The following is a 12601-nucleotide window of genomic DNA, read 5'->3' as shown; positions in this document are numbered from 1 at the left end:
ATGGATTTTAATCCTACTCCAAATTTTTCTTTTGTTTCCTTTACTGCTTGCTCAACATACAGATTGAATAACATCGGGATATGCTACAACCCTGTCTCACTCCCTTCTCAACCACTGATTCCCTTTCCTGACCCTCAACTCTTGTTGCCCCTTGTCAAGGTAATATAGTGCAAATCAATAGGCCAACATTGAAGTTTTTATGAATAACAACTGATTTCGGTGAACAACCATCAAGAAATTCATCATTGAGGGAACCTTGACCACGATCAGATCCTGCTAAGCAACTGTAGACAGTCTTTTCTGAGGAAACTGATTACCAAAAGTTGCTTAAAGTAATTGTAGGCATTATTGCTAAGTCAGGCCTAAATGAAATGGTTAAAAAAACATTCAACACTAAACTTCATGTGAAATTTCCATTTTTTCACAACACTGTGTCTTCAAACACTGTAAACAAATTACTTAGCCAATTTCAGGTCTGCCACTGTTTCAAAAATAACTGATCACAAATTTAAAAATGATAGTAATGTTGCATCTCAATAGTGCCATGTATGTCTATATCATTACTATTCAAACCCTCTGTAACTATGAAGAGCATGGCGGAGAGTATTTCCCATTTTACTATATAATAAAGTTTGTTCCTGTTCGATTCATGCATGGAACTGGTAAGAACGTTTGTTTGAGTGCCTCCGTGCTCACTGTAATTAGTCTAATCTTGTCTTCATGGTACCTGTGGGAGCAATACTTATGGGTTGTAGTATATCCCTAGATTCATCACTTAATACTATTTCCTCAAACTGTGTAAGCATGGTTTTGAAGCATAGCTGGTGTCTACCAACAAGTATCTGTCAATTCAGCTTTTCTTGCACCTCAGTGACTCTCTCACATGAGTCAAACAAACCATTGATGCCATTCTTTATACTCATTCAGTGCCCCCTACTAGTCTTACGTGGTGTGGGTCCCAAACACTTGAACTATATTATAAGGTTGTAAGCGATCTCCTTTGTAGACTTATAGCATTTTCCCTGTCTACCGCCTGCTTTACCTATGATTGAACCTATGCGATCATTCCATTTCATATCCCTGGAAATTGTTACATCCAAGAATTTACATGAATTGATTGATTTTAAATGTGAATCATTGATCTTATGGTCGTTGGCTATTACAGTTTTCTGTTTTGTGAAGTACAAAATTCTACATCTGTGAATATTTAAAGCAATATATGTTTTCAGATATGTTTGAAAGAACAGACACCATTTTGATTCTGCAGTCACAATGAATCAAGACACAAAGGAGTTATAGACAATAGCTGCCAGTGGGCATTGATTTAGATCAGTGCGGCAAGTTGAAATTTTTGTTGGACTAGGATTTGAACCTAGATTTTCTGCTTACTAGGCATATGTGCTGACTACTATACCATCCAGACACAGTGGTCACCAAAGCCACACGGACTACCCTAGCATGCCTCCCATCAGACACAGCCCACAGGGTAGCAGTGCAGTCTGAGGCGTCTTTGTCACGGTTTGCTCAGCTCCCCCCTGTCAGAAGTTCGAGTCCTCTCTCGGGCTTGGGTGTGTGTGTTGTCCTTAGCATAATTTAGTTTAAGTTAGATTAAGTAGTGCATAAGCCTATGGACTGATGACCTCCATAGTTTGGTCCCATAGTCCTTACCACAAATTTCCAATTTCCATCAGACACAAATTCTCAACTTTTACCACACGCTACTGGTGTAGTGCCCGTACTCATGACTGAAAAGACAGACACCACATATATAATTAAAGTGATGATGGCCAATGACCCCTTCAGTGCAGATGCACGTCAAATTTGAACTCTTATGGGAATCAGCAAGACACCATGTATAATGACACTAATGAGCAGGGGCACTACATCAGTAGAGTGTGGTATAAGCTGAGAGTTTGGGTCTGACGGGAGGCGTGCTATGGTTGTTCATGTGGCTGTGGTAACCACTATATCCAGATGACATAGTGGTCAGTGCATCTGCCTAATAGGCAGGACATGCAGGTTTGAGTTCTGGTCCAGCATAAATTTTCAGCTTGCCCATTAATACAAATCAGTGCCCATTGTAGCTAATGTCTTTAATTCCTTTGTATCCTGAATATTTAAAGCATCATGTGGTCATTCATAAACTCTTGAATAGTGACTTTCATATCAAAAATAGGTGTCTTACTATTCTGTTTTACATGGAGCTCAGAATAAATGATGGTGGTTATGTTGATCAATTCTGTTAATACACCTCGATCAGAATACAAAAGAGACTGACAGTTGAGCTTGGGGCATTGTTATCAGTTCACTGTTACAGGCAAGCACAGTATGACTCTTGTAGTAGCAGCTGTGAGTTCTGTATTGGGTATATTCATAAAGTATTTTAAGTGTAAATTGGCTGATTGTCAGCTAGTGCAGAAAGCAAGTCCAGCCCCCACATAGACTACCACAGGGTGAGGAACAGTGCGGGCGGGAAAAGGCTTGCTCACCTCCTGCAGCAGAGGCACCTTAACCTGTGCTTGTGCATGCTTCTGCAAAAGTAGAAGTCATGAACAAAGGTATAAAACATGTAAATTTTTTTCATATTTGAAACCGTGTTGACATGTTTAATAAAGACCCTAATTGCAACCATTTTGTACACTTATCATAAGGAAAGAGAACAGTATAAAATAGATTGAAGTACAAAACAGTAACACAGCTGAAAATAATGGCTGCATCACACATTACTTGTTAGCTATATAATGTTGGCTCCACCCAAAACCAAATCTGTGCCTGCTGTAACTTTCCAGTTTCTACCGACCTCCTTTGATTAAGAACTAGGGAGCTGACTGGCCAACTTACAGTTAACACACTGTACATTCCCAGCTAACATGAACACTCAATTTTCTTGGCAACTTTATAATACTGTTATCACTTTTCTAAGCAATTTCACAGTTAGATTCATACATTCTGCAAAAGAAACATGCTACTGTGAGCATATAAGACCAATCACAATGATTATGTTTACAGTCCTTGACTGTCATCTGAAGTTGACTGGTAACTGGCAGCTGAGGTGAAAGAGTAAAATGGCAGTTGTGGGCAGGACAGAAAGTGTGACTAGGCCTGACTGGTTGTTGATGTGGTAGTTGCCCTGTAAACAACTAGCTGTCAGTCACTTTGTTATTCTGACCTAGGTGTAATTTTGTATATGTATGTCACTTGTGCCTTGTTTTTATCAGAGGGAATATTTTCCTGCTCAAGAAATCTATGGTAGGTTATGGCTAAGAGGGAGTTAATTCAGTACCAAATTACGTATAGAAACTTACAAAATCTCTGCTGGATATTGGGACCCAATTTATTTTTAGCAGTTTCGCTTGTTTTTCAGCATTCCCGAGGGATTATCACTATGCTGTTCATTTTTGCAGTGGAACAACTATTAAAAGATGAAAATATTCCTTGATTTTCCGTTGTGAATGGACCTATGAAGACAGGGTTCAATATTTTTGGTTTCATTTTGCTATTGTCTATATCAGGTCCTGATCACAGACAGTCATTACATATGATGAATATCTTTTACAGTTTTATCAGAGATACTGTAATTCTGTTTGCATCAGATGCAATGTGAGATTAAATTGTGTAGTTATGAAAGAATTTCATTAATAGTGCATACATTATATGTGAATATAAATGTCAGGAAATATCAAGTAAAAGATTTTACATTCCTGCATAGTAAAAAGTCCGTTAGGGCCATTTGTGTAGGACTGAAGATGTTTGGAAATAAGTCCCCTGAGAAAGTGCTAGAATTCTTCGTTTTCATATGATAAGCAAAAAAAATGAATTGTGGAAACTGTAATCTACAACTAAATACACATAATGCAAATCACTGTCCATATTATATCACATGCTTCTTCCCCACATTTTCCAAAGATTTTTGGAGTGAAATGAGGGAACTGGACTTACTGCATTGAGCACATAAACATTAATTTCCCTTATGTCATGTTTTTTTTTTTTTTTTCATTATCACAGAAAGAAGTGGTGCACTGGTGACATTGGACTTATATCCCGCAGGAGTGTGCTTCCGATTCACATCTGCCTAGGCATGTTCAGATTTTCAGCAGTTCTCATAAATACTTAAAATAAAGGCTAGGATGATTCCCTCAACATAGATAGGCATGGCCAACTTTCTTGAATATACTTATCCAGTAGAGCTGTTGCCCCATCTCTAATGTTCTAAGAACCAATGAGGTATTAAACTATATTCATCCTTCTTTCTTTCATCTTCTTTCTTCTACAGCAAATCTATTTGTGCTAAGGAGACAGAGAAATCAGTTTACTGTAAAAAGGGAGAAAATTTGTGCTTTCGTATAGTGATGTCCAATTGATGGTTATGAGATCTCTGTAGAATCTGAAGACAAAAGAGAGACCATTAAGTAAGACTGTTACTTTTTTCTTTGTCACCCACTACCATATTTCTTAAAAACATACTACAAATTTTCTTTCTTGTCATGCTGTCGTCAAATAAAATGGATGTGAAAACATTCTTGTATTTTTTGTGGATGGTCACATGGTTTCAAGTAGTGTATGTGAATGAACATTCTATTTCTTCTTTTGTACCAGTTTCTACTTTTTTTTTAAATTTATGGCTTCTATGTAAGTAAACACATTACTGATAAACATATATAAATCACCTGTTGTTCTGCAGGATATGAACTGGAATTATATGAAGCAGCTTTTTCTTCTTATTTGTGGTAACATTATTTTACAAAGTTGATACTACATGTCAATGCAAAGTTTACAAAAACGTTTAGATTTTTCTGATTAGTTGTCAAAGATGCACTTATTTGATTTAACACTGTTTGAAAACAACATTTTCAGGCTATTAAATAAAAAGAAACTTTTTTTATGAAAAACTGGAATTCAGGAATACATGTCTTAACTGAGACACAAAATGAATGATAAATCTCAATGTGTTTTAACCACAAGGTGCAAGAGAATGAAAAACTTGGTATCTGTTGCTCATCACTTTTGGGTTTAACCACATACAATGTAAGTATGCAAGTGTTTCAGTTTTCTCACAGTCACAACTTGAAGCAGTGGGTTCATTTAATAAGCTCAGACCACAGTTGTTTACAAAAAGAAGAAAGCAAGGAATATGAACTGGATACAATTAACAAGAATTTATTGAGAAAAAATCCAAATCATGAATGATGTTCACACTATATGTATATGCAAAAAAGACAGATGACATGGTGCAAAAATTCGTACTTAAGCTACTACTAACAGAAGAAACCGTGAGAGGGTCCAGCAAAAATATACAGCTGCTGAAAACTAATTTACAGTTTTCAGAACTGTAGACCTCTCCTTGAACTCACATAGAAAACTGTGGAGTAAAAAATGATAGAACTAACAAGTAATTGAGTCAAAAAGAAATGCACAAGTGTGAATATAACTATTATAATACAAATAGCTTGTTGTTAACTATTTTGGCAATGGTTCTGTTTAAGACTCTCCCTCCACGAAGGAGCTCTTTAAATTATTTGTGTGGATATGGTTTATGGATCCACTGAATGATAACGGCAAGAAAAAAGAAAAGACAATGTTTAGTTTATAATAGACTGCTATAGTAAAATTATTATTCTTTAAAATATTTGAACTCCTAGTATTTTGATATCATCATCGATAGTGACTGGCAGCAGTTATAAATGCGCAAAAGAAAGAATATGTGGAAAACAGCCATCAGTGCATAAACAAAAATTAGAGATGGGAGATTAATTTCTCTTGAATTTCTTGTATCTAGAGCTAACAATAGAGGCAGAAGTAAAAAAAGACTGCACTTCCTTCCTGTAGCAACAACAACTTGCCATTAAAATTACTCTGTGCCTTAATATATGACCTCTTTAATAATGATGCTCTTTCTTACAGAGTTGATGAATGGGCAAGGAAAGGTACATAAGAAGCAAAAACTATTTAGTTACAACACTTCAGTCCATATTGAGTGTGATAAACAGTTGCTCAGAGAAAAACTGGGTCAACAGTGTAATACATAAGCATAACATGCTCACACACAACAATAAATCTTTAATTGTCATTATTCATTCTGTATGAATAAACCTTCATGCCACAAATAAGGTGGACAATGAAGTTCAGATGGACTTACCTGCTTGGAAATCTTACATGAATTCTTTTCTGTTTTAATTTCTGTTCCTCCTGTTCCTTCAATTTCACGAACGGATGAGTCTCTGGAGTCACTCACCTCCTATAAACCATTTTACGAACAGAACACTTAAAACTGAACACAAGGTAATAGCAATGGATGGAAATGGCTAAAATGCACAACCTTAAATGTGTGAAACTGATTATTTAATAATGGAACATCTTTCTTTGTAATGCTGATCAATTAGTCTGGGTCATGTCTAGATATCACATTCTTCGTGCTACAATATCCTTTTTACTTCAGTTCAGTTAACACTAAGTAGGTGCAAGTGCAAACCAAATACTAAGAGATTCAGTCAATAACAATAATGTATGAGGTTGAAAAGCATTAGGTAACTTGGCAGGAAAATTATGACAACATAGTTATAAAAGTTGGTAGTAAATTGCTGCACATGTACAAAAGTAAATTGCAAAGTGACCTCAGCCTTCCAGGAACAACACTGGCCTTCCAGAAACAACACTGTAAATTTTGTATGAATTATTAGGAATTTCATAAATAAGAATAAAGTTCCATGGAAAAGATGCACTCCAAAGCCCTCATGTAGGTAAATTTTGGAATGAGAAAAATGAAATGCCACAGATGAAGGATAAATGGCCATCAATTAATGCTAAGATATGAAACATATAACAATCTAACAAGTTCTATTAGAAAACTTAACAAACGTGAAAAAGGGCAGGAGGAGGGTAGGTGTATAAGTTTTGTTGCTATTGTCAACCTGTAGTCAGTGATTTTGTGCACCAGAGAACCTTCACTACAAAAATTACGATTAGAATAACATTTGCAAGTAAAATGAGGTTCACACATTCTGAAAGAAGAAAACTATATACTTTACAGATTTATTGCTTACAAAACCATATAAAGTTTACTGGCAGTGTACAGTATAACATTACAGTATTACTCATTACATAGTGTATCAAAAGTAAAAACCACTTGATAAAATTATAAAACATTTGCTTCCCCTTTGCTTCCCCACAACGAGCAGATCTTTCTCATACTGGGATTCCAGTGACCTGCCACTATTTTCTAACCTTTTTCAACCCATCCCTCTTTCCTCCCTGAGACAGAAAAGCTTCTGTCTATAAATCAGCACAGATTTAGAAAGGCATGACTTGTGCAAACCCCAGTTTGCCCTTTTCTCATGTGATACCCTACATACCACAGGTGAAGGGCAACAGACAGGTTCCATAGCCCTGGGTTTCTGGAAGGTGGTTGACATGGTGCCCCCACTGCAGACTGCTACAGAAGTTCCTAGCATATGGAATGGGTTCCCGAATACATCAGTGGCTCAAAGACTTTGTAAGTAATAGAATAGAGTATTTTGTCCTTGAGGGTTCATCAGAGAAAAGGTATTATCAAAAGTGCCCCAGTGAAGTGCGACAGGACTGCTCTTGTTCTCTATATACATAAATGATCTGACAGATAGAGGGTTGGCAATTGACGACTGTTATCTGATGACATAGTACATTGAAAGTCCCATCACTGAGTGACTGTAAGGGCATTCAGGATGACTTAGGGAGAATTTCTATTTGGTGTGATAAATGGCAGCTTGCTCTATACGTACAAAAATGTAAGTTAATGGAGGTGAGTAGGAAAAACAATCCTGTAATATTCAAAAACAGGATTAGGGGTGCACTGCTTGACACAGTAATATTGTTGAAATATGTAGGCATAACATTGCAAAGTGATATTTAATGAAACAAGTGTGTAAGGTCAGTTGTAGGGAAAGTGAATGGTTGGCTTTGGTTTATTGGGAGAATTTTAGGAAAGTGCAGCTCATCTATAAAGGATATCACTTGAAGAATACTGGTGTCGCCCATTCTTGAATACTGCACAAGTGTTTGGGATCCAACCAGGTTGGATTACAGAAAAACACTGAAGCAATTCAGAGGTGTGCTGATAGATTTGTTAATGGTAGGTTGGATCAATGTGTGAGTATTACGGAGATGCTTTGCGAACTCAAATGCGACACCCTGGAGGGAAGACAACACTGTTTTCGTGAACACTATCAAGAATATTTAGAGAACCAGCACTTGCAGATCACAGCAGAACAACTCTACTGTCACCAACATAAATTTCATATAACAACCATGAAGACAAGATAAGAGAAATTAGAGCTTCTATGAAGGCATATCGACAGTAATTTTCCCCCCACTCCATTTGCAAGTGGAACAGGAAAGGGAATGACTAGTAGTGGCACAAAGTACCTTCCACCACATGCAGTACTAGTGAACCTAGCAATGCTTCGCAAATTCTACATATGTTTGGGAATTGGATGTATGTTGTAATCCCCCCCCCACCCCCATCCCATTCCCCTCTATGCTCATCTCCTCCTCCTCGTCTCTCTGTTGTTCTCCTCCTGTCTTTCTCTCTCCCCCTCTCCCTCTCCCTCTCTCTCTCTCTCTCTCTCTCTCTCTCTCTCTCTCTCTCTCTCTCTCTCTCTCTCTCTCTCTCTCTGTCATTTACTCCTCCTGCTCTCTCTGCTCATCTCCTCCTTTCCTCTCTCTTTGTTCGATAAACCATAAGTCAATTTTCCTGTTCTGTGTTAAAGTCAACTCTGAGGTTCAACTTGTTCAAATGGCTCTGAGCACTATGGGACTTAACTTCTGAGGTCATCAGTCCCCTAGACCTTAGAACTACTTAAACCTAACTAACCTAAGGACATCACACACATCCATGCCCGAGGCAGGATTCGAATCTGCGACCGTAGCGGTTGCGCGGTTCCAGACTGCAGTGCCTAGAACTGCTCGGCCACTTCGGCCGGCCAAATCTGAGGGATAACACAGAACAACACACTGTGTCGAATCACTACACAGTGTGTTGTTCTGTATTATCCCTCAGAGTTGACTTTCTGCATAAATTCTAGAACCACTCAGCCTTCTACCATCTCAAACACATGGTATTTTAGATATGAGTGTGAGAGAGTGGTATCCTACCTACTGCGCATCACATGTTTGAGTGTACAGGTTGGAAATGAGTTGCAAGCAGAATTTAGATGTGGTGGTCAAACTGCACCGACAAGTACTTGTTGGTCGATCCATGGAAGTTTAGTGGAAGTGGACAGAAGAACCATGGAGTGTTTATGCTACTCTGTTCTAATTGTGTTTTGACCATTGCTATAGTAATGTGAACAGTTGAAAAAGAACCATTAATAACTTTTGTCTTAGCCTTGGTGAAGGGAAGACTTGTATTCTGATCTCATATTGAGAATGGACATGGTTTTTAAGCCAACTTTCTCTCATGTGTAACTTATTTTGTTTCTAATGCTTGGAGACATGAGAGGCTTACAAAACAGTATTTATTTATGTGAAGTGTGAAATTTGTAAAATGTCTGATGTTAAAATATACGTCGTTAATTGAAGCAAATGAAACTTGGTATGTCTACTTATTTTTATACGTAGAAAGAGTCTTATGAAATTCCTGTACCTAGCAGCATACCTTGGAGAAGAAGTGAAAGAGTTTTTGCAGCAGCAGGCTAACCAGCAAGGAAGGTCAGCCGAGGATCTCAAGTCATCTCGGAAAAGAAGTGGAAGTTCACATACATACTTCAACACTTTAAGTCATCCAAACCATTAGAATTGTTGTGTATGCAAATTTTGTTTAAAATTATACACAAGGAGATGGTTTAAATACCATGACACCATATGTAAAACTGACTATGAGAAAGAAAATTAAACCATGCACAGCATTTTTTTCTCACAGTCAGTTTAACATAAAACCTGTACAGTGTTGTTTAAAAAATATATATAGCTTATGTCTCTCTGAATGTTCCTTAAAGTATTGTGAAAGATTTGAAGTAAAATGATGGAGAATTTTTGAGATTTTTGTCAACAATATTTGCCTATTGTATTGTATAGATGTATATTTACATACTATAGATGTTTTAAAAAATATATAGCCCACAACCATCCAAATTTTAGTAGAGTATCATGTGAAAATTTGAAGTAAATAGGAAAGAACTTTTCGAGATTTTTGATAACAGTGTTTCCTCCTTATACGTTACACATGTATTTATATAGAATATATATTTTTAAAAATATGTGGCCTCTGCCCATCTGAATGTTTAGCAAAGTATCATGTAAAAATTTGAGTAAGTCCATCAGGAACTTTTCAAGATTTATGGTAACAATGTTAAACAATGCCTTGTCCTTCTATAGTAGTGTAGACATGTGTATATATAACAAAAAACATATGGTCTATGTCTTTTCAAGTGTGCATTAGAGTACTGTGTAGAAATATGAAATAAATTGGACAAGAACATTTCAAGATTTTTGCTAACATTATTTCCCCTTTATACATATAAAGTATACATATTAATATAACATATATTTTTAAAAAAGTGTTATCTAAGTCCATCTTTTGTTAAAAAAGAAGAGTATTGTGTAAAAAATTTGAAGAACACACACACACACACACACACACACACACACACACACACACACACTGTCTAATATTTGACATATGACCACCTGAACGGTTATTAGAATATTACGTAAAAATTCGAAGCAAATCGCTCAACAGCTTTTCAAGGTATTTGTTAATAACATTAAACTACAACTGACCTTCATTTACAAGAACAAATTTTATATACACATTCATGTACCATACATATAAAAAATATGTAGCCAATGTCTATCTGACTGTTTATAAGATAGATATAAAATCTACTCACCAAGGGGCAGCAGAACACGCATGTAAAAGGAGGTTATAATTAGGCAAGCTTTCGGAGCCAGTGGCTATTTCTTCTGGCAGAGGGGTTGAAAGGAAAGGAAGAATAGGTGAAGGAAAAGACCAAAGTGTAGGAAAAAGGGTTAAATTTAGGATAAGTCACTCAGAACTGCTGGTGAGGAGAGACTTACCAGATGGGGTGAGAAGAAAAGACTGATTGTTGGGGACTGTCATCCAAAAACCAGCCTTTTCTTCTCATCCCATCTGGTAAGTCTCCCCTTACCTGCCGGGTGGGTGACTTTTTCCAAATCTACCCCTTTTCTGAGATCTCTCCAGTCACTCTCCCTTTTCCTTCAACCCTTCTGCCACCACTTGATGAGTAGATTTTTTATCTATTCAATTACATTATATTGTCAAAAACTGACTGTTTTCATTGAATGTTTATAGCAGTATAATCTAAAAATTTGAAGTAAATTGGTCATTAACTTTCTGAGATGATTGGTAAAGAAACCTTTTCTCTTTGTATATATGTATTAAAAATTGTAGCCTATGTCCACCTGAAACATTTATTAGAGTATCATGTATAAACTCAAGAAACATGTAAAAATCTGATGTAAATCTGTAAAGAACATCTTGAGCTTTTTGGTAACAATGTTAAACCACAATTTGTCTTTATATAGTAGTATAGATGGTGACTTGTGGGAGTATGTATGTAGATGCAGAAGTAAAGAATAATTTTGAAAGCTAGAATTAGTGTTTTCACTTTGATATGTGTCCATCAGTAGTGGTGGAACTTTGTCTGCTGAAGGCAAGCACAGGCCAGCCGACTGTACTGCAGTCAATAAAATTATAAAATGTTTAATTTTTATGTAAGAGACAGTAATAATAATATAAAGAGTATTATATGCTTATCAATAATTTGTTTATGTGCAAGATGTTGTGAATAGTTGCTATAGGAATGAATAAAATAACAAATAGTTTGTGGAAGATTGTCTTACTTGTGATGGCGAACTAACATTGCTGAAGGAAAACTGAGAATCGGTGTCATCAGTGTCAGGACGTTCAGAATCAAAACAGGATGATCCTTTTCCACTTCTTGATCTAAAAGACCTGTCATAACCAGAAGTATAGCATGAGCTATTATAAATTAGGAATCCTTCAAATTTAGAGAAAGTAAATAAATCATTTGCCATATATAAGATTAAGAGAAACTTATTACTGACTAATGATCTATATATACCTGTGACAGGTATTATTTACTTTGTTTCTAAGTTCTTCTTGGCTCCATTGATAGATGATACATTTTCAGGTGTCCAGCCAAGTTAATATTTTATTTTTGCCCAAAATATTTTGATGACTATGTAAGGTGTCAAACTGTTGTGTGCAAAACTGGAATTACCAGAATGCCCAGACTACTGATTGTGTCTGGTTTAGGTTTAGTTGAAAATGTTGGCAACTATGTTTAAATTTTGATTTCCATGGATGGTCTCAATCACCTTTCCTATTCATTATATTTTGAAAGTGTGAACAATCTTGGGCATGTGTAGTGCAGTTGCAATATATGCATGAAACAAAAGTCTTATCCCTATGATTCAGGCATACTGAGTGATGTATGGGAAACTGCAAGACTTATCTTGTCAAGTGTTAACAATGAATTGAAGAATATGTACTGAGGAACACTAACATGTAGTAATAAGCATGTAACAACCAGGTGTCATAATTAGGGTAAACTTTCAGATACGT

General features: G+C 36.4%; 1 protein-coding gene across 1 annotated transcript in view; it reads right to left on the bottom strand.

Annotated features, from left to right (window-relative positions):
• The window catches only part of LOC124740834 (NGFI-A-binding protein homolog), a 422236-nt gene that overhangs the window by 14740 nt on the left and 394895 nt on the right, over positions 1 to 12601 (bottom strand). The window contains exons 10-11 of the mRNA XM_047248635.1: positions 11857 to 11968; positions 6137 to 6235 (exon numbers count right to left, since the gene is read on the bottom strand). Of these exons, the coding sequence (XP_047104591.1) occupies positions 6137 to 6235; positions 11857 to 11968 (211 nt within the window). The remainder of the gene's footprint in view (positions 1 to 6136; positions 6236 to 11856; positions 11969 to 12601) is intronic.

This window comes from Schistocerca piceifrons, chromosome 1, assembly GCF_021461385.2.
Source record: "Schistocerca piceifrons isolate TAMUIC-IGC-003096 chromosome 1, iqSchPice1.1, whole genome shotgun sequence".
Lineage (NCBI taxonomy): Eukaryota > Metazoa > Arthropoda > Insecta > Orthoptera > Acrididae > Schistocerca > Schistocerca piceifrons.
This window is presented reverse-complemented; position numbering and strand designations above follow the sequence as displayed.